Raw genomic sequence first — 27,019 nt, 5'->3', positions numbered from 1 at the left:
TTTATGACAAGCTTTAAAAAAAACCACACACAAAAAACCAGCCTGTTTAATCAGGTGATGTATGAGGAGAATATTTGCTTTTGAAAATTCTTCTCATTTTTCTTCTTATCCTTGCATTTTGTGTATTGAGTTCAGTGCTGTGGAATTATTTTCTATCTGCATACAAGGTATCTGCCTTTGTGTTTCTAATGATCTGTGCCTTGGCCTGTTGAGGCACCTCATTATGTACTTAGATAGTTGTAGTATTTTGAGCAATTAAATATGTCTGGGGAGCTATACTAATAGATAATATGAAAGGGACCAAATTATAGCTCCCATATGACTTCTCTTTTTAATGAATATTTTAAAACGTACTTCTCAAGATAAACCAATCAAAAAACAATTAAAAAAAAAAGTTAATAAAAATAACCACCAGATATACTTAGATCAGAAATCCAGTTTCCCTTCAGCAGAGATATCTTTGATATCTTAAAGTGGCTTAGTCAAATAACAGGATCACAAAATACAGTATTCATGTACATCTGGCTATCAGACTATTGGTTAGAAAGTGATACTACATAGGTCACTCCAAAATAATACCTCTTATTTATTTCCAAGGAAATGAGAACTACAAAGAGCATAATAAGATTGATAAAGAAAACTCTTAGCTACAGAATGCCATTTTTCAGTATGGTTACTACCATGAGCTATGCATTTTCACCAATGGTGTACAAGAGTCTGCAAGTCATGCTTGTAAAAATCTACACCAGCTGGAGGAATCCACTGTTTCCCAACTGCTATGATGGTGTCATTGTTAAGTAAACATTGTTCACACAGTCCAGCTTTCACTGAATTAGTGTCTTCTATTTGGTCTCCATAAACATTCAGCAATAATCAATGAATGTCAATGGTTGCTGTATTTTCCACATGGAAGTACTCACTGAGACACCTTTGCTTCATATGCTCTTCCATATCAGATGCCCCTCTGCTGCCATCTGTTGCATGGCAACAAAATGCAAGAGGAGGTTCAGCCTCTACTGCTGTACTGCTTCTTACTTTGTGTGCTGACATAATGAGATAGGACATATTATTTTTAGAGCAGTTCTCATACATGCATATAGACCTTTAAAATATGTATTAAATATATATGTATATAAAAGCGCGTGAGTACTTCTCTCATTTTTGGAAAGTAACAACAACAACAAAAAAATAATGTTTGACTTGCCTTATTTTTGTTTTTCTTTCTCCTCTCAGGTCCACACCACTCTCCTACCTGATCACAAGGAGACAAGAGCAGATGTTGGAGTAAGCAATTTTTGTTTATTAGTGGATTCTTCACCTCATCAACAGACACAGACATCAAAGAGAAATGGCATTCAGCTTAAAGGCTAAGCACGAGCAGGCAAGCTTGGTTTTTTAGAAAAAAGTTAGTTTAAGTGAATAAAGAATCAAGGGAGGAGCAACATGCTAGGTGATTGATGTCATCCCATTCACTAATTGTTTTCAGTTGAAATTATCCTGAGGCAGGCACAACTACCTAGATTTCTTGCTAATGCCATACAAGCCATCTGGATATTGAGAGCACAGAATTGCATTATCCGAATGAACTTTGCCAGTCGCTTTCTCATTTTCACATGCAGAGTATAAACAGTGCAGAATATAAATAGTCCTGCCAGTATGGTCTTTTTTTGGCAAAGGTATTTGGGATTTCTTTTTTGTTTTTGGGAAGGCTAGAATTTCCCAGATAATATGCAGGTCTCGATGGGGGTAGGAAAACATTAGTCCTGCTAGAGCTGAATAAAAGACCAAACAGGATCTGGGATTTTTACATTCTAAGTCTAGGGTGCTGAGTTTCCTGCGTTTTCAGGGCTTCCATGGCAGAGTTTCCAGCACTTCAGCTAATGTTCAGAAAACCTGTAATTTGGCAGCACTTTCAGGCTTAGTGAAATAATCAATGTGTTTCATCTTTTTATGTAACTGTTACAGAGACTTCTCTCTTTGGCTAGGTGGGATAATTCATCAAACTAGTCAAGACTCATTTTTTCAGATTTATAACCATAAGTACTCCACTACCAAAATTATTGGAATATTGCTCTGTAATTAGAGTTACAGCAGCTGTTCTGTTTGAAGTCTAATTTTAAAGTGCAAAGTTCAATTGGTTTGTAGACTGCCAGTTTAGGCCCCCAGGATACAAGATTTGTCTCCAAATCACTATGGAAAAAGTAATCTCCAGCATCATTTGAAGTTAGACCCCTTGAACTCTCTGCATTTAGGTCATGGAATTATTCACAACTGCAGTTAATTTTGCTAAGAATTCCCAATTGCATTGCCAGGTAAAGGAAGTTTTATTATAAATAAGCATAAGTGTGAGACAAGCAAATAAGTGGATTTATTTTTTTTTTTAACCCTGTAAAATTATTCAACTTCCATTTTGTGATCCCAGAGAGCTAGTTGAAACTCTCAGAGATGGTTAGTGGATATAGTGCCCAAAGCTCCTAGATTTTATGAAAGGACTGTGTAACCACCTCCTACCTTTGGTCATATATGGACTCCTACTTTGGATTCTCAAATGGATTTGAGAATACAAGCACCAAACTTGTATCAGTTTTGTTCAGATCTCCCACTTCCTCTTTTCAAGTGGTAAGGTTGTAGATACAAACATTTAACTGCCATGAAATGCCAATGAAAGGCTGCTCTATAGAAGCTGTACCAAAGAATGTATTCTCATTGGACAGAGAAGGATGTGCTCTTTTAAGATGAGTAATCTGAGCTAACCGTGCCACCATACAGTTTTAAAAGAAAAAAATGCTGTAATGACTGATCTAAAGGAAGATGAAAATGTCTGTGTGTCTACTCTAGCAAGGCTGTGCATCATCATACCTGGGCGTATTTCTAACAAGTATATGTTTCAGTTGGCAGTGAAAACTAACCAGATTTTATGTGACTGTGTCCTTTTTGTTGATAAATTTTGTATACACTTTTTTGTTTGTTTGTTTTTTGCTTCCACTGTTTTCCTAGCCTTCCCTAGACTCTTAGCTTCTATCATTTTTCTTCTTCTAGTTAAGTGCCAACCAAAACACAGGAAATTACTACCTATTTTAAGCCTGTATTTGTGATAGGAATAAGCCATAATTGTTGATCTAACTTACCAACTTGAGTATGTTGTTGTGGCTTACCTAAAATGGGTATTGTGAGTTAAACGAAATGCATGAAAACCTATCTTAGTACAGACATAATAATATCTAAACTGAGATCTACATAACAAATATGTAAATATATGTAAATATTTAATATATAGCTGAGCCTTCTTGAAATAAAGCAGTCCGTGGTTTTTTTTTTTTTTGTTTGTTTGTTTTTGTTGTTCTTTTTTAACAAAAGGAAGATGATTACACAGTAGTAACAAATCCTCATTTTCCCCCAAGTTCACAATTGGTCTCTGCATGTTGTTTGTTGATTTCACTCACATAAGAGCAGTTTGATTATTCTTTAATTTGGAGATCCAAGATTCCATATAGTTTTCAGTGGTATTTTATTTTGATTTCAACAGTAGAGTGAAATCAGGCTAGAGTGAAAAACACAGACACTGTGTTTCTTTTAATAATTTTTGTAAAAATGAAAAACAAACTAACATTATCGTAGAATCATAAGGTTGGAAAGGTCCTACAAGATCATCTAGGCCAACTGTCCTCCCGTTACTGTAGCTACAGCAAACCACTAAACCATATCTTGTAGCTCCTCATCCAGATGCCTCTTGAACACTGCCCTGTTTGTTTCCCAGGAGAAAAGGCCAAGCACCTCTGCATCCTCCCTTCAGGAAGTTGTAGACTGTAATGAGGTCTCCCCTGAGCCTCCTCTTCTCCAGGCTAAACAATCCCAGTTCGTTGAGCTGCTCCTCATAACACTTGTGCTTCAGACTCCTCATCAGTTTTGTTGCCCTTCTCTGGACATGTTCCAGGGCCTTGATGTCTTTCTTGTAGTGAGGAGCCCAAAACTGAACACAGTACTCGAGATGCAGCCTCACCAGAGGCAAATTATTCACAAGTAATTTCTATCATATAATTTTTCAAACTAGTATGTTGGGATGTTTCTAGGTACCAAAGAAAGATTGGAAGACCAAAAAGTAACAATTGAAACTTCAAAAATTGATAGATTTTGTCTCTTCTTTCTGCTTCATTTCATAGCGAAGCTTCCTGGGCTGTACAACTTTTACAGTAGGAGACTTGGTGAGGTCGAAGGAACAACAGTTGACCCTTACCCTCAGGTAATTGTTTTCATCTGTAGTAAGCCAGATCAAGCTAATAATCCATCTCATTGGGTGATTCCTGCTTTACTGTTAGAAACTCCGTATTTTGTTGCTTATGCTAGAAGTCAGCTTGAAGTGCTTCTGTTTCTCCATACACTAAGACAAAAAGAAATACCAATTACTGAAGTTGATAAGAAAAGGTTAGTGTTTTTTTGGTGTAAACACACGGAAGAATTTCAGTGAACTAAAACGTAGAGGATTTTGTTTCACAATTTCCATTAGAAAGGAGTGTAATATTCTCAGTTTGGTTTCATAAGTGTATCTTAAAGAATAACAATTTTACAGTTTGCTGCCAGAGGGCTAAATGTCTAAGTGACAGTGGGGGTTGATGTACAACACTGTTCAGTGACACAACACACATATCTGCAGGAGAGTCATGACCAGTGTTTGAAAACTAGGGTAGTGATTAATAGATATTTATTAAAGCTCTGAACTGAAGAATACAGTTTTTACCTTTGGTGCTGACTTACGGTTATAACATTAAGATATAAATGAAAACCATTTTTAAGATTAGGGGAAATATTTTAGCTTGTGATTTTTCAGTATGAATCCATTGGACTGGACATGGTATTGATTTGCAATTTTTGCAAGCGCAATGGAATTTCATTTGGGATGACTGGATAGGCGTAGGTAAAATTCTCTGAGCATCATGTTTCTACATAGCACAATTTTGAGGGTAATAAGATGTGACTAAGAAAGCTGAGAGTTGTGGTAGAAGATACTCTTAAGTCTTCTGGTATATATTCTGCCTTCAGTATTACACATAGGTGCCATAGAAAAATTGTGTTACATATTTTATTCTGCATATGAGTTGAACATGAAACCAGCCTTGAGTTCATTGTTCAAAGTCCAATGTTCATTGCCATTGTCACAGTTCCATCATGTTTTTGTATGTTTGTATGTTAGACTGTACTAACTGCATTTGTTTTGTATTATGCACTAGAGAATGGGGCTACCTGCTTGACTGGAAATCATACCAGTTGCTTTTCAGGCAGTCAGTGGCTTTGTCATTTATAATTAACACCGTTATGCAAATACACAGTCTGTTTCTCTTTTTCTTTCTGTTCTTAAGCCATTTTTTTGGGATGAAAGGTATAGCCATGGGAACAAGTTAGCAGGCCTGAATTTGCATATTCACTGTGCAGTTATGGGACTCAATGAGAAGTGCATTGGAGGCGAGTAACTATCAGTCTCAGTCCATCTAGCTCACCTGCTAGCTTGTTTCTTCCTTCTTTTCTGGATGCTTGTGTCAGCCTTTTATCGCTAGAGGTGTTGAGATGGATGTTTCTGATGCTCAGGACAGTTCTAGGTAGCTCTTTGTCTCCTCTTTGATGAAACTGATATTAGCCTGGTGGTTCTCAAGGACTTGGGGTGGTAAGCAAACCCATGTATGTAATAAACTTTACAGTAATGTTAGAAGCATTACTAAGCAGTTGTGGTTTTAAACCTGAGCTAAGTTCAAGACAACTTCAAAAGCATCTGGATTTGGCTTGGTAAACTAAACAACATTATGGCCTCAAGCTGTGCTAAGGTAAGTTTAGGTTGGACATTAGGAAAGACTTCTTTACAGAAATGGTAGTTAAAAACTGGAATCGGCTCCTCAGGGAGGTGGTCAAGTCACCAGCCCTGGATGTGTTTAAGAGCTGTTTGGATGTGGTGCTGAGAGAGATGATTTAGCAGAGTGTTGTTAGAGTTAGGGTGCTATGGTTAGGCTGAGGTTGGACTTGATCTTTGAGGTCTTTCCAACCTGAGTAATTCTATGATTCCATGTAGCACTAATGGAACTACTGCTTTAAGTCTGAAAACTACTGTTTCACTTGGTACTATGCCCCTAGGGTTTATGAGATGATGGGACTTTAATTGCTCCAGTGTAGGTGGGTGCAAACTGACATGGGACTATGGCTGCAGCAGATGGAGTGAGCACTGCAGGAGGAAGGCAGGTTGGACTGAGTGGGAAGGGATAGACTGAAATAGTGCCAGCTTTGCTACTGAAGCCTGCGTCCTCTGCTTCCAAATCTGGTTTAGAAGTCACTCTTCAAACGCTGTCCCCTTTATTGATAATATTCCAAATGCAGATGCTCTGTAGGCAAAAATGGGCCAATTGGTGCTCTTTGTCCCAGGCTGCTTTAAATGAAATAAATCATCAGGAATCCAGTTCCACAAGCCAACTAGCATTGCAGCCAAATGTAGGCTTCTCACATTGACAGTTGCTTTATTTTTATTGTTCTATTCCACCTCCCTGCTGTGTGTGTCAGAAAAATCCATATACAGGTTTTTCAAGGTGCAGTTCATGTTATACTGAACTCCTGGGGTTTTGTAGTGCATCTTGTCTCATGGCTGTAAGCAGTTTGGCACAGGGATTGTCTTAATTGCAGTGTGTCACTGCAAGCTGCACTTTCAACTTTATTAAACAACAGCAAATAAGCTTTTCTAACCTAACGTATTTTGAAGCCCATTAATTATTTTCCTAATGATCTGCTTAACAATGTGTGCGTGTGATTGTTTTCTGTTTGTCCAAGCAAATTACCTGAAATATATACATATGCAGTAGTGTTTGTTTTAATTCGAAGTAAAATAATACAGATCTCCATCTTATTTCAGTGATCAGTTGCTTTTTTCCCCCCTACTGTGTAAATTCTGAGTAGTTCTCACTTTTAATTTTCTTTTAATCACAATTACCTCATTATGTTGCTTGATAGTTTTAAATCTATGACACGTCTGTTGTTTGAAGATGGTCAGGCACCAGTGTTATTTTAAGTTCAGTGTCTTATGGAGATAATGATGGTTTCTCCCTGGACATGTATAGAGTTCTTTAAGTACAATTACAACGTAATAGCCCCACTGTGTTATTCCATTGCATTGTCTTCTCTTGTAAATACTGTGTTTCATATTTTAATGTAACATATGCTTAAGAACAGATCAAGAGTGATTTTGAGGAGACAATCATCAAGAAAACTTGATAGAAAATAAAATTACATCAATTGCATTTCTTTGTACGTGTATGGAGAAAGCTTCCACACTTCTGTTGCCACATGTGCAGGCTAGCAATGCAGTCAACAATCACCACCACACTGAAGCAATGAAGAAGAATATTTAGAGGAATATATTCCTCTAAAGCAATTCAGACAAGGACCAAGAAAGTGTAACTGGTGCTTTCATATATTTTTTTGTTTGTTTTATTTTGGAAGCAAACGTCATTGACTTTTACCAGTTCATTTGCAGACTGAGCTCATTTTTATTGAACTTCCACTTATATTCTTAATTTTCCCTTATGTAATCTTGAATCAGACCTGTTTTTTATCTAGGTCGGTGTCAAACTTGCAGGTCTTTTTGACCTTAGAAATCATGTTTCCTTAAAAAAAAAATGGAAGGGCAGGATTTTTCTTCTGATTGTCAAGTGAATGATCAGGATTACAGCCAAGTTCTATTGCATATTGAAGTCAGCCTGCTGATGAGGTTGTCCCTTTGACGCTTTGATCAGGACACATTGAGTTGTTGAAAAAATTGTCAGTCTTGTAGCAATACACTGGCTCTGCTTTATGGAGTTGTATATGATATGCTAACGTCTTGTATGTTCCCTTTTTCCTTGGAGAAGCTGTGGTCCCTTTGTTGAAGTAACTTAGTTCACATGCTGGTTGTTATCTAGGAAGAAGAAAACAAACAACTCTGCTGTAGTATCTGAGAAGAATGTTCTAATTTCAGAAGGAACTTAAGTTGATTTTCATACATTTCAAAATTATTATGTACTTTTGCTCATAAACACCCTTTAGACATTGAACCTTTCTACCTCATTATTTTTCTTTATATACTTCATTAATTAACATAGCCTTCTTTGGTTGCAAGGCTATTTAGAATTGGTTTGTTTTAATTGTTTCTTTTTTTTATTGTCAGTAATGAATTTGTCTTAAAGCAAGTGAAGCAATGACATGAAAAATATGGATAATTGTGTATTTTGAAGGGGTTTTATATAAAAACATTTGATTTGTGTAGCTGCACGATGAGTGTATTTTACTGAATCACACATTAAAGGTATAATGACTGGTAACAAAAATTACTTATTAAAATTGGAAGCTCAAAGTAGCTGTATTTATAAATGTACATATGTAAAATTTATGTATGTAAATAGTTTTTATTTAGCATGATAAATAAGTATTCGTGCCCGAAAAGCTTGATGTGGGTGCTTAATGTCAATCACTTCAAAAACTCAACTTTCTCTGACCTAATTAAGACTTGATACAGCATGCAAAAATCAAGATTGTGTAAAATTGTGGTAGCCAGGGTTGTGCAGCTTTTATTTCAGTAATTAACTTGAGAAAGCCCAAGCACTGCACATGGCTGGAAGGCTGAGCCAACATGGGCCTGGCTTGACTGAGTGCAGGGCTTACATGCATCAGTGCTGTGTCTCTCAGAAGCTCTTGTGACCCCAAATGTAGTGGGCTTTATCTTGCCTACTTGCTCAGAGTTGTCATGTTGTACCATACTAGTGGTGTACTACAGGGCCAATGCTTGGCTATGGGCTCTATCCTGGTAGGGAGAATTCTGAGAGTAGTGGTTGGTGTTCTTATTGATCCTTTACTAATACGATATGATGTGTTGTTGTTTTTTTTAAGATCTGTAAGCGTGTCCTTGCTAAACTTGTTTGTTGTTCTGCAGTGAGAATTTCCCTAGGAATGTGAAAGTTTTTATTGGAAATACTTATCTAATGCTTATTTCTATGTATTTCCTTTGTGCTGCTCTACCACTTTGCATCTTTATTTCTGAGTTGATATATGTTATTGCCTCAAATCCATTTGTTTTAGTTCTTCCCCTCTGTGCTTTTCAATTTTGCTAAACTTAATATCATCATTGCTAATTTCTGCTTGGTAGGTGTTGTATTAGTTTTTTTCATTACTGTCAAATGGTCTGTTACATTTATTTCCTTCCTTCCAAAAAATCCAGCCATTCACAATAAGCCAGAGGAGACAGACTGTGTAATCTTGGTATTTTGAGTAAAGTTTTGCTTCAAGTGAAAGCCAAAAAGCATTGAATCATTTTAGAGTTTAAAGCCTTATTTTTCTGAAAGGTAGCGTGCAGCATTCTTTCTTTCAACATGTAATTGGAATTACCTTTCATTTTTTTCCCAAAACTATTTGCAGAAATAATTATATAGGAATTCACCTGCAATTATGTTATCCTTGCCCATTTAGTTTAAGAAGTGGAATGAGTCTGTATAATTACTCTGTAGAGATACTACAAAAAGAAAAGTGAGATTCAGATTTGTTGCACTCTTGAGATTTAGCAACAAATTTATTAACCTACTGAACATGTTCTTTGCAGATTGTTAGGAAACAAAGCATTAAACGGTGTACTGAGACTGCAGGTATTAAGTGAGCTATTGGCTTAGCAGGTAATGTCCCTTTTTCCCCGCAATCCACAGGCAGAATACCATCTAGAATGAAAACTTGACAATGTTCATGGATTCTTCCACCATTTATACAAGCTTCCAGTCCTCAGTTTTATGATGAAAACATTCCATGTTACAAGCAATATGCAGAAAACATAATAAGCCTTATTGTTAATGCTTCCTTATAGATGTAAATACAGATCTCTGCAGATATACAGAAGAAGGAACTAAACGTTTACTGAAAATATTTTTATTGATAGAGTTAGATGCTACTTATGACCCAGTGTCCTGGGATTTTTTTTTCCCCAGAACTTCTGATGGTGGAAAGACAGTTGGTACTATTGAAGTCAATCTTGTGAAGATGGGAGAGCTAGAAGATGGGGAACCAGGACACATCACAACAGATTCACAGGATCAAAAGGTATCAGCTCAGTTGATTGCACAAAATTAAATAGAAATATTAGTTGCCCCAGATACCTAAATTACTCATATCACATTGTGTTAAGTAGTTATTAAATAAATTGTGGGGTAAAGTACTGTTCACACTTAATCTCTCAAAAAATAAAAGTTAATTTTATGAAAACATGCAGATTGATTCTGCATCATCTGTGATTGATTTCCCAGTCCCTCTCCTTTTTTAGAAAAAAATTTAAAAAGGGTTGATTTTGATTTCATCTGATCATCTTTAATCACTCCTGATCAACACCTGTCCACAGGGACACCATAAATATGATTTTATTTTTTTTTTCCTTGGACAGTTCCTCTGTTTTCTGCCATTGAAGTCCCATTCACGTGGATTTTTAAGTGCAGCCAGTGCCCACAATACTGAAAACCTGGAAAGAATGGCAGACAGGCAATCCAAAGAAGAGGTGAACCCCCCCTTAAAAAGGGACAGATTCAGCTGCATTTCAAGGGAGCATAAAATGGTGGGGAAAATCTACTGGTGTAGTGGGTGGCAGTGGTGATACTTCAATGCTAGAATAGGGAAGTGTTGAGCAGAGGGGGTGTGTAAGGATTTTGAATTCAGGCAAACATGGTGTGAGGCAGGAAGAAGAGCAGGAGGGGGTTGGAAAGGGTAGAAATGCTCTCCAGTAGGCAAGTCTTGAAGCCAAAAGTGGTGGAGATGCGAACTGGAGATGATACAGTGGGAATGGATTTGGAAAGGAAAAGGAGGAACAAAGGAGGGGTGGAAAGGATGGATGACAAGAAGCTTGGGCTAGGACAAGATTCAGAAACAACACATTTGAGAAAATTCTACCAGGGGTTCAAGTTTAAGTACTGCATACTTTTTTATTTGGAGGTAACAGAAAAGAATGTGTATTTGGAGAGAATTAACACTGTTGTGAGTATCTTTTCTGCTCAGCCAAAATAGTGTAGAAAACTCTAAGGATATGTTGACCCTTGGGTTTTTTTAACCATTCTTGTTGTAAGGACCCCAAAGTCCTTTTAAAAACGTGGACTACTGGGACTAATTCCAAAGTGGCCAACAAATACTATGAAATCTTTCTTGTTTTGTACTCTAAAATGTCTACAAGATATGCAAAACCGTTTCTTTACCCTTCTCTTTTATTTTTATTCTGTTTTAATGTGTTGAATGAGATTTGAGACGGTAATTTGATATGTCTGACTTGTGGAAGCCAAAAGGCTTTTAATAGACTTTTTCTGAGCTATTCTAATACTTCAAGAAAGAGCAACCTTGTGACAACTTTTGATCTTTATAGCAGTCCTTAGTTTTTATTGATTTGTTGCGTCATAGTGTTGCATCATGGAGCTATAGTTTGTATGATTGTAGTAGAGATGCAGTTTGAGTATATTCCCAAAAAAACAATTGCAAAAATGTAGAGATGCTGTATTACTTCAAAGACATAAGTTCTGAATTAGATTTGTTAATTCATTAGATAAACTATACACGGGTAACTACTCATGGAGGAATAAGCTGATAGTTCAGTTCTACCTGCAGTGTCAAGTGGTGGGGAGTACTTCATGTCTTGCTCTTTAGTTCAAGATCTGCAGCAGAAAATCTTAACAAGAGCCACAGTAACTGAGTTTCCTGTCACCTTCAGAAACCTTTCTTCTGACTGAGGGAGAAACATGAAAAATATTAATAATAGCATGTTTAAAAGTGGATTTATACCAGTTGATTTGTCTATTGAGTTTTGATACTTTTACTTTATACACTAGCCTTATCAAAGGGAACATCTTCCAATTCACTTGTCACAGATGACTTTAATCACAAACCACAGCCATGTTTTAGAGATTTCTTGTGGCTCCTACTTCTGCCTTTTTTAATAATTCACTGAGTGCTTTCTGACACCATGTATGTGAAAGCTACCTTATTGAAAGAAATCCCTCTGAAAGCACATCACTTGTCAAAAGTTATTTTAGCCTGTGCTGTTGTACTGGCAGGAGATCTTTCTGTTCTATTACGGAATAGCTGACCATACGCTGTCATCTTCTCTGTAGTACTTCTGATTCTTTTGCCATATATTGGAACATACAGAGAGAGAAATGTAAATGGTAATTAATGGTAGGGTTGGGAAGTTATCAGTGTTCTTTTTAGTCTGCTACTTATGAGCTGCTTTTATAGATACTTATCAACTCCTTGTCATGCCACAATTTGCAAGTACAAACTTGTGTTTCTTTTGTAGTGTGCATTGGTTCGTGAGTGTACAGAACCCGAAGGTGTAAGTGGTAAAGACAACTTGCCTTCATTAAATGCAGGTGAGTATTTTAACTTCCATAAGAGGTGACTACTGGAATATCTGGTCTTGAAGAAATCACAGAAATTTGGAGCAGATCTCTTTAAGGACTCCTCATAACTTGTAGAGATAAATTAATATTTTATGTATTTTTGACTGTGTCATTTTCCTAACAAATGTGAAGAAATCTTTCAGACATGTAATGCTTTCTGTAATACTGCTGAAATCTCCCTCTCCAACATCTTTACAATTCAGTGATTTTTCAAGACTGTCATTGTCTTCAGTGGGCATGGAATTAACCTCATAAGTTTTTGTCATGTCATTGCATGACATCCTGTTAAAATAATTATGTCCTATTTGCAATTGAATACCCAGGGGAATTAATTTTTCTCATAGTTGATGGCATGGCAATTTTTGTTCAATCTGAAAGCTGTACCTCCTGAAACTGAGGAAGTGATGGGCAAGGCATTCTCAGTTCCAGTTCTGCTTTGGCCTTGTCTGTACTTCACTGAACTAGAATTCTCTTTCAATATACTGAGAAATATTACATGCTGATATGCTGCGCCATAAAGGTTTTACTAGCCCAAGTTTATGAATCTCTACTGTTATACAGTAACAATGTCACAAATAAGTTATATGTGTTATCTGAAACCACAGTACTGCCAAGTATTCTGTGCATTAGCTGCAGGCAGTTGAAGAGAAAGGTTACTGAAGTTTTAACATTTTTAAAACCTTTATCAAAACTTTTTCTTATTGCTTCACTGATAGGACAGGAAACACAGTAGTCCAGCTCTGCAGTCTGATGGAAGCACTAGAAACATAGCAAAATAGTCTTCCCATGCATGAATGAAAGGTGTATTTTTTCCTGTGATTTGTTGAGACTGTATCAGAACCAGAGAAAAACTTTTTAGAACTGCCATTTCTAGTTACTGATTCAATGGGAGGCTAGAATTGTTTGTGGAAAAGATATTCATTGAGAATTACTAAATGGACAGGAAGCACGTCTGGTTACAGAAATTTCTGAACTGGAAGTAGCTGGAGGCAAGGAGAATTTGTAGGCATATATTTATGGCTTTTCTTGGAGACAAGGTACAGAGCCAGTTGGATGATCTGCTCAAACTTAATGCAGCTCCTTGATTCTGAATGTCATCCAGATAGTGAGTATCAAAGTAATTTTTAGTCAGAAAAAGTGTTGCTGATTGATTGCAAATGTATTCTTTCAGTTCATTGCCTTCTTTAGGTGAATTTGATCTTTTTGGTGGGCAGATGTTGTATTGTGGGGAATAAGTAGTGTTAAATTGTTGGAGCTCTCAAAGTAGATATCAGCTTTACAAATAATGAAGTTTGGGCCTCTGCCAAGAGTGAATGTGATTCACAGTGTATGTAGACAGCAGCGTAGGTATCTATGTTTATTGTTCTCATGTACAGTTACAGAACGTAAAATGAAAATTCCCAGCTCATCACCTTTTCCAGCGCTTTTGTGTATTTTCTTTTTAAAAAGAGTTGAGAGGAAAGAGCAAAACTGAAGATGTGATATATGAGAAATGACAGTGCACGGATATTGGAAAGAGTTTTCAGGTGTAGGAAGTTTGTTCTAATAAGTACTTATTTCTCCATTTGCATCTTGTACTTGTGACTTCCTCTTCTTTCCCTAGCATTGCCTATGCTCTCGATAGACACCTGGCATCAACTTCAAGTTTTGTTATTCCCACTCTTTTCACCTTATTCTTATAGAATTCCCAGTTTCTTTTCTTATCAAATGCTTGCTTTCCTTTTCTACATCCAGCCTTGTTTCCCAACCAGTCAAGCTTCTTTCCCAGCATGTCTCCATGACTGGGCTTTATATGGATTAAAGCTGTCCCTGTTGCCTTGAAATGGGCTTTCTGAAATGGGTACTAGTGTTGCCCTTAAGCATATTGTACCACATATTAGCTGTGTCCAAAAGAGGTATTCATCCACTATGTAGGAATGACACATCCACAGTTGTTTTAGTATTAGAAACTAGAAGTGATGCGTTTTCAACAGAAGTTGACCCCGAGTGCACATACGACATGTTTAGCTCAAGTCTATCTGTTTTAATATTTATATACTAAGATTTCTTTCCTAATGCTTAAATCACTGTCCGATCTTGGTGGATTGCCATGGATGTAGTAATTAGAAGATTCATTGTCAGAATTCAAGTTTATAAAGCATTAAGTGTTGCAGGTCTCATAATTCTAACATTGTAGACCTTCCTGTACTTTCTAGCCTCGTTCTCTGAACAGCTGGACCATTTTAGCTGAAAATTTCTAAAAAAAAAATCTGTTTAAATCAGACAAAATTCCATGTGGCAAAATCAGAGGCAAGAAATGAAAAGAAAGGAAGAAGAATAATGAGGTAGAAAGTGGGAATAGCAGCCTACCTGCAGTGTATATTGTCTGCACTACTCTCCTTGCTGTGTACATACAGAACTATGATAAACATATATGCCAGAAACATAGGTTTATTACATGTCTATGTTGCTGTAAACTGTTCTATCTCCCACATGTTATTTATCAGACACTCAAAACTATGAAACTGAAGAAAATACCCCTAAATTTTGGCATTCTTATGAAACTTAAAACTTTATGTATGGACCTCAGAATCCTCGAGTTATGATGCACTTAATGAGTGAGAGGAATGAGTATATTTCACAGATACCTATTTTAATTCCATTATATCCCCAAAGATTGAATCTATATGTCTCAATGCTGAGTTATTCATTTCTAATAGAGGAATACTTGCCAGCAAACCTATTGCCCTTTGCAATGGCAAAAAGAATAAAAGCAATTGAAATCAAGCAAAAATTAAGGATGCTGAACTTTATTTTATCAGAATACATCTATCCTAAGAAAGGAACATATAAATGCAAACACTAATATTAAATTAGTGTATGGTAGCAGCATGCTTTGATTTTTGTTGGGTAGGGAACAATAATGAAAGTGGAGTACTGGTTCTTTTATTATTTTTTTATTTACAGGGGAAGCAATGAGAAGTATATTGCATGGAGTAAAAAGTGCAGGGATCTTTAAAAATGGGAATGTCCAAAAGTATGAATAGTAAAATATATGGTATTGGCTTCAAAGCTTTGTACTATAAAGAAGCGATTTTAAAATAAATCTTTCCTTTTTTAAACCACTGAAGTTCATCTGAAATTGCTTTTTTCCAGTGCCCTATGTGATCAATGTCTAAATACAGGAAGGATTAAATTTATGAAACTTGTACTCATTTTAATAACTACTACTTATAAAATCTAATTCTAGACTTTCCATCCTTACTGTTTGGGTGCTAAAAGCCTTCTGGATTTCTTTTTTAGGCCACTTGGTGAAATTAGAAAGAAAAATGCATCTAAGAATTTTATGGAGTCACATAAACATTTCAGTGTTTTGCTTCACAGGAAAAGAAAATATTGTGCAATTCTTATTGTCGACCTCACAAAGTAGCGAGCTATAATGAAAGTTAGAATTATTTGGTTGCCTTCCAGTCTTTTTGTGTGTGTGTGTGTGTTTATAAATGAAGCTTTCTTCATAAACCCATGGAAAGATGTTTTCTTTCTTTTCATTATCCTTTTTTTTTTTTTTTTTTCCTAAAAGAACTGTAAATGGTCTAGTCTGAAATTTCAGTAGCAGAGACATTACCTTTAAGTAGTATCTAAAACAACTTGCTAATTCTGAAAATGCTAAAGGAAAGAACTTTGGATCCATGTTTCCGAAGTGATAGTAGTCTTGCTTGCTGTTATGCTGCAGTACTTTAAGTCTGTGTTTTTTTCAGTTGATTGTTGTCTTTTGTTGTTTTGTTTTACTGGTGGTGATGATAAAGAGTGATGCAGGGGGAAGAGACTGCTAAGTATACACTGCTTAGCTAACTGTTTTATGCACATGCATTAAGTTCTCACAGACAAATATGAATTCTGTGAATGTAATAGATTGAGTGCAGATTCAAGTGCTGTTCTTGGGAAAACTTGCTTTGAAAGCTTATTGGAAAATAAACATAAAAAGAAGAAATAGTGAAGACTTTTCCATCTAGGTCATCATTATTTGAAATCTCATGGTAAATGTTACCAGCCTGCTTCATAATGAACAGGTGGTGCAACTAAATAAATAAATGAGAGAAAGAAAAAAAATTACATGTTCCTATTTTAAGACAGTCCTAACTTAACCAGGCTTATTGAGCTCTCCTCTGACTTCTGAAGATTGTCGTTCTGTGTCTTGTTAATGGAAGATGATTGGTGCCTTTTATCTGCTTAGTGGATTGACAGAGGCTGTTAACATTATTGAAAATTTGATTTTATTAACATAATGGAATCTCAGTGGAAGACAAGGAAAATAGGAGAACATCACAGCACATTTTAATGAAGTAATAAAGCACAGACACGGGATGCAAGTTGATCATATGATCAGAGCTTGAAGATGCTTTTCTTTTTTGAGGATTCTCAAGCTGTAAAATATGTGTACTAACATTTGAATATTGGGGTATTTGGGGTGCTAATGATGAACAGAAACTCATATTGTTCATCTGCTATTTTCATCAATCATCTATTATGCCCATTTCACAGTAGGAAGTCAGAACCTAGGTTTTGTAAATAAAATCAATCATAAAGGCAGAAAGACTCTAAAAGGCTTTTAATTTCTCATCAGACTAATTAAAGAGATCTCAAAGAAATTATGGAAATAGAAAAGGAACATGTATATTTGCAGCATTCCTTTCTTTATAAATTGCCAGCAGCTGTTTTATTATAGATACCTCTGAATCTGTGGTCTTGTTTCAGGTTTTTCTTGGAGGATTTCTCAATAAGTTATACAAGACTACTTGTCTAATACTAATAACTTTCTCTGTTTTTCAGTTTCTGTAAATCAGCCTACGTAGGCAATAAGGTTGTAAAAGAAGCTGATATTCTTACTGGTTGTCATGTTTGCCACATAGTTGCTATTGGGAGTTAAAGAGTTAATGACTTCTCTGTGTACATATCATGGGAGAAGGTGCATCAGATACTCCTAAACTGTAAGGCACACTTCACTTGTCCAGTGAAATTCATTATTCATGTGATTCTAGCAGATAGTAGGTGATAGCACTGACTATGTCAAGTTCGTTGTTGAATTGCGCATTTTGTTTTTCCTGTGTCTTAAGTGTAAGAATAGAGAACATAACTTCTCTTTTTACTGCACTGGAGTACTAAATTCACAGAATACCTGCTATGATTTATCTACTTTATTGGCAGAATTTGGTCTTCTACACGCTGTTGTAGTAAATAAAATGCTAATGTATTTAATAGATTCTTAATGGTTTTGAGAGTAATTCTACAAGCCATGGGAGGAAGTAATGTATTATTTTTAGATATTTTGTTCTCATAAATTTTCAGTCATATAACCTAAGGAAAGCAACTATATAATTTTTCCTCTCTGCAGTGTTAAAAAACCCAATCTGTAAGTTGTACAGATTTCCTACTTCTGACAACAAGTGGATGCGAATCCGGGAACAGATGGCTGAGACCATCCTCTCCTTCCATGTTCCTAAAGAACTGATCAATCTGCACATAAAGGAGGATATGAGAAGGTAAGGATGAGGAATTAGCAGTACTAAATATTTTCTTAGTAAGAATAAAATATATGATGAGCTAAAAATGTAAATTTGGACTATGAAATAGTCCAAGTGCACTGTTCTTTGGATTTTTGAGGCTTTAGAGCTGTAGTTGAACAACAGGATTGACTGTCAGATTTCTCTAAGACTGCAGTGACTTCATAAGTTCTGAGCAATGATCCATTTTAGAGTACATGACTTTAAGTGTATAAGAATCAACATCTGGTTAACAACATAGATTTTCAGAAAATCTAACATTTTGTAAAGAAACAATGCATGAGAAGGGTGTGAACTATGCTGTAGTATTTTGCTTTGTACTTAGGCAGCACTTAATAGCTCAGATAAATATTATGCAAGCAATGGCAAATAATGTTTGTAGTTAGTGAAGAAGCAATTGGAATATAACTCACTTTTCTTCTAGCTGATTTATGTTAATTAACATGAGAAAAATTTATAAAAATAGTTTCATTTTGTAGCCTTAGCTCATGTTGGGCCTTTTAGGCAGGAAAGGCATCATAGGATATGTGAATGGCCTGGGAAAAAAAGAGGGAGCACCAGTGGCCTTAAACCCTTTGTACACCCAAATTCCCACTTCATGTGCTAAGACTGCAACTTGCACTTAAATAGAACTGTAAATTCTGCTGGTACAACTGGGTAAAACGTTTCAAGAGGTCTTGCGCTTCTCTAAATGCTTACCTGTTTTTCCCAGTAGTGCTGAATGATGCAGAAGAATGTCACTACTTCTGCCATTACACTTGCCTCACGTAAGTGGGCATCTTGTCTGATGCGTAAGAGCTATGAACTAATGCTGCATCCCTAAGCTACCCTGTGCGCTTTCACGTATTCCCTCTTTAGCAACCCAGTATGAAGCCTTGCCTGTGGTTGTTTACAGGAGGTTCTGCAGTAGAGGTTCCTGTCTTATTAATTATTATTAAGCCCATCTACTACATCAGTGCAGTTTTCTTTTTGTGCCAGTAGAGCAGCATGTGACAGTCCACAATCTTGCCTTTAATAAGTCATTGGACTGGTACATATTTAGTTGTAGTGATGATGGGTTATAAAAGCATGTTTGAATTGGTTTAATACTTCATTTTTTTTCATTAGTGCCATGCTTAGGTGTTCATGGCCAGATCCTTTTTGAGAATACTAATGTGTAAGGGTTTTTTAGTAAGCAATAAAAATTGATCATGCTGACTGTATAGCTCATCCACTTCTCAAATTTTTATTTGCCCAATAGGTAAATGCCATTTAAGAGTTATAGAATTACTTTAACCACTTTTATTTCTTATGCATTATCATCTCCAAAGCCATAGTGCAAATACCAGTACTTGGTGTTATTTCACATTGTAGCATTCATCTCTTTGGAACAACTCATGCTATGTTTTATTGCTTATTTCTGTTAAATGATCATTCAGTACCCACTGTAACAAAGAAATGCTTTGAGGAAGAAACATAAGTAAACGTGGCATGATGATTGAAGCATGTGGTTCTGATTTTCCTTACTGCCGGTATGGATAGCTGTAAAGCCTGGTTAGAAGTGTGGGTGTGACAGTGAGAGGTACAAATCACAGAATCGTAGGGGTTGGAAGGGACCTCCAGAGATCGAGTCCAACCCCGGTGCCAAAGCAGGTTCCCTACACCAGGTTGCACAGGTAGGTGTCCAGGCAGGACTGTACCTTCTCAAGGCCATTCTTTCTGAAGCATTCGTTTCTACGTATTTTCCACCCTGTTTAGGAAAACTTAGCCCACTTCTTAGTATGCTCAGCATGTTCCATTTTATTCCTTCACTATAGTTGGTCTGCTTCAATATTGTCACATCTGAAGCAATTACTTATAACAAATATATTCAAGTGTAATGTTAAACATATTCTGTATTGCAGTTTTGTTGTTTTTTTTCCATATGTCTTAAGATTGTTTATCAGTTGATTAAACTAGTGTTCATTGTTAGCTGAACATTTTCATTTTTTACCTTGATACTCTGAAATATGTACCTCTGAGTGTACTTAACATTATATTTTATTAAGGTATGATGCTTTTAAAGATATTCTTGCATTTGAGATACTACCCGTCAAACCTCCTTGGAAGAAGTTTCAATAGGATGTGTATAATCATTTTTATTGTTCTAAAAAGAATCATTTAGTTTACTTTACTACTTCTTATTAAAAAGGATTCCTTCTCAACACTTTCCATTGAGTACTTTCTTAAGTATTTCTTTACACAGATCTTCTCTAGATATTTTGCATCCATCATGCAAGACTAGCAAACTAGTTTTTCAAACACAATGATTATGAAAAAGGCTAGTAGTTTACAATAACTAGATGAGAACGTTTGTCAGCCTGTATAATCTAAGCTTGTCGTTGTAGAAGAAGCTTGTGTTGCACTAAATCAACATAGCAAGAGAATTATGAATCTAAAGTAGAAACTACCATACACATTTCTTCCAAACGTGAACTGGCATATTCCAACTTTCCTGTTGCATCAGAGATGGATGGTTCATCTCAACCCCAGCAGACTTTTCTTGTTTCATCTCTGCTGTGCTCAGTGCAATACAGTTTTCACAATTTGTTTTGTGCATCCTTTCATGCAGTATTCCTGAATGAGGAAACATTTTGAATTGTTTGGAAGATGTGTGGTTTGCTCTTGCCTTTTAATACAAAAATTCTTAAGTGGATGTTGATCTTCTGGACCTTTGCATGCCATTTTTTTAAAATTACATTGTTTTGAACAATGGTGTGGTGAAATTGTTGCGTGGGTATAGGTAGTGTAGAGGTAATGCCTAGGGTTCTGATAGCACTAAGTTGGGTGCATTTTTGTCATTTCATGTCACTTGGGGGTGCAGAGACATTACAGTGTAAACATGACTTTAAAAGTTTTGTATAATGTTATTTTTACTCAAGTCATAAAGATCAGCACTGTTTCTTTTTTGAATGAAGTACTTATAAGTAAATTGGAAAAAAGAAAGCACTCGCAAAAGTATTTAGATGCTTGAGTAATCATGCAGTTAATATGATGACTAAAGCCACATCCATGACTCCAGTCTGACAGAAATAAAGTTCTAAATAAAATCTCTCTGAGGTAAATGTTGCTTCAGTTCTATGATAGAAGCAAAAGCATTGTCTTAAAAATCTGACTCAAGCTTATTCCTCTGATTCCACCATATCCTGATGAAATAGGAAAATGTAGAAACAAACAACAAGAGCAAACAATTCTATGTATAATTGCTAAGTACTAAAAGTAGAATTTAGGACAAAATGTGAATTCCACAGGTGCCATTCGGAGTGTTACTGAATTTAAGACTTCTTATAATTGTGTGACCAAGGAAAACTATTCTTTTGACATTATAAGTGAGTCATAAACTTTAACCTCAAATGTGCATATTGAAGATTTTAGTATTTTAAAAATAAATATAGATAATAAAATATCCCAGGAAGGAAACAGTTTTAAGACAAGGAGGAAGAAACAGCTGTAATTTAGCTTGGGGAAAAATATTCTTTAAGAGAAAAAAAATAAATAATTATGTTTTCAAGAGGTTCTAAATGAAGAAACATTAGGAATTAAATAAAAATATCTTTGTACATTCTTGTAGTAGTTTCCCCAGAAGGGATTAAATCTTTTAAAATAATTATTTGTTTGCTTTCATAACAATATAGTAAAGTGGCTATGATTCTTTTATTTCTGGAAAAGATGTTATATTGCTTTGAGGGGTTATTGCCTACATATCACAGGGTCCACTACCTGTTATAAAGAAATATAGAAGCAATTTTATCTGCTTCTATTCTACTGTAGATGTAATGTTTACCCATAAATATGTACACTAAAAAGTAAATTTTGGTAGCAAAAATAATTTCTGTGCTCCTTTCCTTAAGAGTATACTTTTAAGCTTGCTACATTTAAGTGATTGACTCATACCCTGAAGTTTATGGCTCATATTTACTCCAGAGCTCTTGTTTGACTAAGTTCAGAATATTACTTATTTTATTATTTATTACTTTTATCCAGTTTATACATCCTTATATCCAGCATGATAAGAAAGTGAGTTTTTCTGTTTCTTTCATTGTTAAACCACCTGAGGCAAAACAAGGACTGTTTAAGTAGAAACTATCTACATATATAATACAAGAAATTCTTGTTACATTTTTTCAGGTACTTTGAATAGTTTTCTACAATCATGTATCCAAGTTGTCATTAAGTAAATAGAAGCACGAGTCCCTAAATCAAGTGGTGCAATATTAATCTGAACCCTGGGTGCTCAACCTTCATTTGATACTCGAATTATTGAATATTTTCTTGGAAGCAAAATCTTGCATCTAGTTTTAAGTTTTGAGTCCAATGGCAACATTATCCAGTCATGCAGTCTGCACAAACCTCTGGTTGTCCTGATGTAGTTCATAAAGTAAATCATGGATGTTTCTACGCACACACCAGTCTTCCTAAACATCTGGAACATCAGCATAACATGATGCATGGCAGTTCTTCCCATCAGCAGGAGAAAGCTACGTAAAGCTCAAGTGTCTTAAAGAGCAAGGAATCCATGGATTGTAACAAAACAGTACAAACTCATCCTCTCATCCTGTGGCTATTGTATGGTATGGAATATCCCTTTGGCCAGTTTAAATCAGCTGGCCTAATTCTGTCCCATCTCAACCCTTCTTTAATACGAGACGGGTGGCCTTGGCTCTGTACAACACTGCTTAGTAGTAGAACCAAAACATGACATCATACCAGACACTCTGAAGATAAACAGTTCTGTCTCTGCTGAAACTATGACAGCAGACAGAGAAGATTCGCATGTAGACAGTTTGTGGAGCTTAGCAGCAAAATTTAGAAAGCAAAGATTGAGTTTGGTTCTGTAAGGAGGGTTGAAGATGATGCTGAGCACAGTATGTGGCATGTTGATGAATAAAATTACCTGAAAAAGAGTAGAAGATTTGAAGTGAGTGAAGATAATGTTAAGAAATGATAAATAGATGTATTTAACGTAGGTTACTGTAGAAGAAATGCTTTCTATTTTTTTCGGTGGAAACTACAAAGATCACAGTAGAACTATTTGATAGAGTAAATTTTCAGGTACAAAGCACTGTTTTTCAGCACTTTCACCACCTTAGTGATGCACTTTTGCTAGCCATGAACAAAAGCCTGCATGCCACACTCTTAAAAATCCACAATGGCAGATTTGACCCACTGTTTCGGAGCTGCTACAACAGTGCCTTTGCTAGGAATGTGTTGCAACGCAGTCCATCTTTCGTCAGTCTGGACAGACAGAAGTCAGAAGGTGGCAGATTCACACTGTATGGATTTTATCCATACAATCCAGATTTTATCCAGATATTATATGATGGGTGTGGTTAGGGCAGTACAGTCAAGATTGGCCATGTGCTCCATGTCTTCAAACTGCTGTGGGGCCTGGTCTTCTTCTCTGGCCTGGCTCTGGAAGTTCTGGCATTATTCAGCTTATAGTTCAGCTTATTCAGCATGATAACGTTATAGGTCAGAGCTGATGGTTTTTCTGGGCTTCAGGAAATCCAGAATGATCACCCCTCTCCTTTCCCAGAAGGCAGTGCACATCATTCTACTTCCTGAGGGCGATGCTTTGAAATTCTCTTCCCTGGGGAATCTCACTGCTCCATGGTCTGCTGTTTTGACTCTGGCTCACAGTGCTGTCATCACGTCCCATTGCTGGTAATGCTGCAGTAGCAGGAAAGTTTCACCTTCAGTCTCATACTGATTTGGTGTTGTTTCTGTTCCTGAGAGAGCATTTGTGTGACCAACCTGGTGCAAACTGTGATATTCCAACATTGCCACCATGATTTCCAATGCATTAAAGCTAACATCCAGCTCCATGCACAGTTCCCTGTTGCCACAGCCTCCCTGTGCTTGCATCCACTGTTTGGTCTCCATAAGTGTTCAGAAATCTCCGGGGAATGCCAGCATTGTTTTCCACAAAGAGGAATTTGGTGACATAATTTTGCTTTGGATGCACTTCCACATCAGATACCATTTTACCAGACTGTCCCTCTGCTGCCATCTGTTGCATGGTAACAAAATGTAATGGAATATTGTCAGGAAGTTTCAGCCTCTGTTACTACACCACCAAGATCCACCTGTGACATTTGGGCCAACATAATAAAACAGGAGACATCTCTTTTGGAGCAGCCCTCTAATGATACTGACATTGCTCTGAGCTGTGTTCATAAATTATTCCTAATTCCATGTTTGAATTGAAAACATTAATTAGTTACCAATTTGTCCTTTGGGTGGACTGATCTATATTAAAAATACTGGTTTCCATGAATTTCACAGTTGTTATTTAATGTGTATAGTGTTTGAAATGTATTTTGAAGTTGTTCAATGAAATACATTCTGACGTAATGTACTGTAATATATATTTATAGAGAGAGAGATTGAATATCAGGGGGGTATTACTATGGACTTTAAAATGTCATAATTTCTAAAGTACTTTGTTTTTGTGGTCTATCCTTTTACTTGAAGGTTCCCAACAGTTCCGATAAAGATTGGTACTGTGAAGTACTGTTGGTGGAAATTAATTGCAGAAGGTCATTCTCTTTTTATCTGTGACTGAGAACAGAGTTGCACTGAGTCAGCAGCAGCAGTGTGACAAAGATTAAGAACTTGCAACACAGTGATAGTATGCAAATCTGAGATAGCTTGGGTCTGTTATTTTGTTTGGGGGAAAAAAACAAAAGTAAAGGTGATGTACATGTAGTAACTCTAGTAGCTCTGGGACTGAATTTACTTTGCAAGTGGGGAAAACAAACTGTCCAGTGCAATGTAAGTAAATGTGCTTGTTAGTCTAGGAAGTTGGTGAGCGCTGTTTTGTTCCAGTCAGCTCTCAAAAAGAGCACACAGGAAGACTGATAATTTGCTGAAGGATTTCCTTTTGCATTTTAGTGACATGTGTGGTTACCATAACATTGCTGTTTTGACCCGATGAACACAGATGTAAGGTTGAAGATTGCGTTTTAGGGAAATTGTCACTTTGTTTTGTTTTGCTCTCCACTTTACATAAAGAAATGTGGTAGATGGGAAGGCTTGGAGGGGAACAAGGTTGGCGTGGGGGCACGTGACAGGACTGTTGTGATGGATAAGCTGACATTTGTAGAAATACTGCCACAATAATATCCAAAGAGTAGACCTTATATAAAGCAGCTATAATGGAAGTGTTGGAAAAGGAATGGACTTTGAACTTTGTATTCTTTGCAATGGTGCTTACTGTTTCTTCATGAAATATTTCTTACTGTGAACACAGTTCTTTGGAGCCTGGAAGCATTTTTGCCTACTGGGAAGAAACAGTATTTCACTTTGCAGGCCATTGCATTTGTACCAGATGAGTTTTGAACATTAAATTATTGTATTATTCAGTGATTTGACGTTCTTTATTGCATGGTTAAAAATAGAGCTGAAGTCAGCAGTCTTAGTAAGAGGCATGAAAACAGACCAGACATAATAATTTTATTTCAATTGGGAATAGCTTTTGATGTTTCTTAATAAACTATCTCAGATTAATTGGATTCTTTTGGAGTGTCAACAGATTAAGGAAATAAGCCATGTCTTTCTGCCTTTTGATACAGGAATCAGGAACTTAAAGACTTGGGAGAACTTGCACCTCACTGGGACAATATGCGTAAAAGTGTTATTGCTCACTGTGACCAGATGTTGAGCATGTATCAGGATACTCTTGCAGAGCTTGGAAAGCATACAGGTATGAAAGTAGCCTCCCCTCAGCTGGAAAATTTAACTGTCAACCTAGTCAACACTTATTGTATTGCTAAAGTATTCAGCAGAAATAAAAGACGTAAAACCAAAATATTTATTAGCACTTTATTTCTGAGATTCCAAGAGGTTCCCTGTTTCTTCTGGCTTTTTTTGTCTTCTTTTTGTTCAGTGCATTCCAGCATGTTTTCACAATTAACGTAGCACATGATTTTGCATCAACCGAAAAATTGGAAGAGTGGCTGTACCTCTTTTAACTTGAATGTGCTGCTCTAGTAATATTGAGTACCATATGACAGATGAAAACAGTCTTAAAAAGGTAGTTCTGATAGCTTTTCATGAAATATAAGTTGCATTTAACAGTGTAGAGAGCAACTGCTGTATGTTTTACATAGCCTTAGTGTGTTTGTCATTGCCCAGGTCATGCCTGAAAAGCACATAATTTATGTAGGATGCACAGTCTGTCCACAGTCCAGAAATAGCAGTGTGTAATACTTCTGCTTTTTTTTTCACATGTAGTGATCATGTACATGTAGTTCGTTCAGTTATATTTGTCAGGATCTTGAGGACTGTGATGTAGTGTCCACACACAAGTTGAATAAAGTGACATCAGTGACAAATGTACATAAAGGCAGCTGGTCTTTTTTTTTCTGTAAAAAATCTTGCTTATAAAAAGAACAAGGCTGCAGAACAAAGTATTTATGCTTTTAAATTACTTTTCTTCTGATTGTTCACAATGCATTTAAAGAACTTATAATAATTCTTTTCTATTTGGGAAGGCTGCTGGAATTGTTTCCTGAATAGGACTGTATTTTGAGCAAACTGTTTTCTTTCCAACGTTCATAGCATGCCTTCCACCTCCACTACTGCTTATGAGATTTTTCTGGAAGGAAATAGACACTTGTGTTCTAGGTGACCACAGAGGCCTTGTTGCTGTTTTCTTGCTAGTGATCCTCATGATCACCTTCTCATTATGCATTTTCTATGGCTGTGCTGCCATTACTGGATATGCTGTTTCACTCCGTATTCTCCTTATTAGCTATGTGTCTTTTTATGCATAGGCATGGGCTTGCCAGATATTAACAGGTCTTCATGCAATGTGTTTACATATACAGTGTGTGGTTACATCTTTCAAAATACCAGTTAATTACAAAGGTCAACTTGCATTATATTAACTATTCCTAGCTTTCTACAGTTGTATTAAAAAAAAACAGCCCTTTTTTTTAATATTATTTACTGAGAAATTGTGTGACTTGTTTTAGTTCTGTATAAAACTAAATTGCTTTAGAGACTATTTTTCTTTCACAGAATTAGGCATGTTTTCTATGA

At 36.2% G+C, this 27,019-nt stretch overlaps 1 protein-coding gene across 9 annotated transcripts in view; it reads left to right on the top strand.

Annotated features, from left to right (window-relative positions):
* Positions 1-27,019, top strand: part of INPP4B (inositol polyphosphate-4-phosphatase type II B) — a 249,236-nt gene that overhangs the window by 142,037 nt on the left and 80,180 nt on the right. For 4 of the 9 annotated variants that reach the window (XM_015861147.2, XM_015861145.2, XM_015861144.2 and 1 more), the window contains 7 exons: positions 1,234-1,284; positions 4,161-4,240; positions 9,975-10,086; positions 10,424-10,591; positions 12,314-12,386; positions 17,788-17,935; positions 25,549-25,679. In XM_015861147.2, coding sequence (XP_015716633.1) covers positions 1,234-1,284; positions 4,161-4,240; positions 9,975-10,086; positions 10,424-10,591; positions 12,314-12,386; positions 17,788-17,935; positions 25,549-25,679 — 763 coding nt within the window. The remainder of the gene's footprint in view (positions 1-1,233; positions 1,285-4,160; positions 4,241-9,974; positions 10,087-10,423; positions 10,592-12,313; positions 12,387-17,787; positions 17,936-25,548; positions 25,680-27,019) is intronic. The other 5 variants (XM_015861150.2, XM_015861149.2, XM_032444121.1 and 2 more) reach the window with 3 other exon arrangements.

Source organism: Coturnix japonica, chromosome 4 (assembly GCF_001577835.2).
Source record: "Coturnix japonica isolate 7356 chromosome 4, Coturnix japonica 2.1, whole genome shotgun sequence".
NCBI classification, from domain to species: Eukaryota; Metazoa; Chordata; class Aves; order Galliformes; family Phasianidae; genus Coturnix; species Coturnix japonica.
Note: the sequence above shows the minus strand (reverse complement) of the source record. Positions and strands in the feature narration are given on the sequence as shown.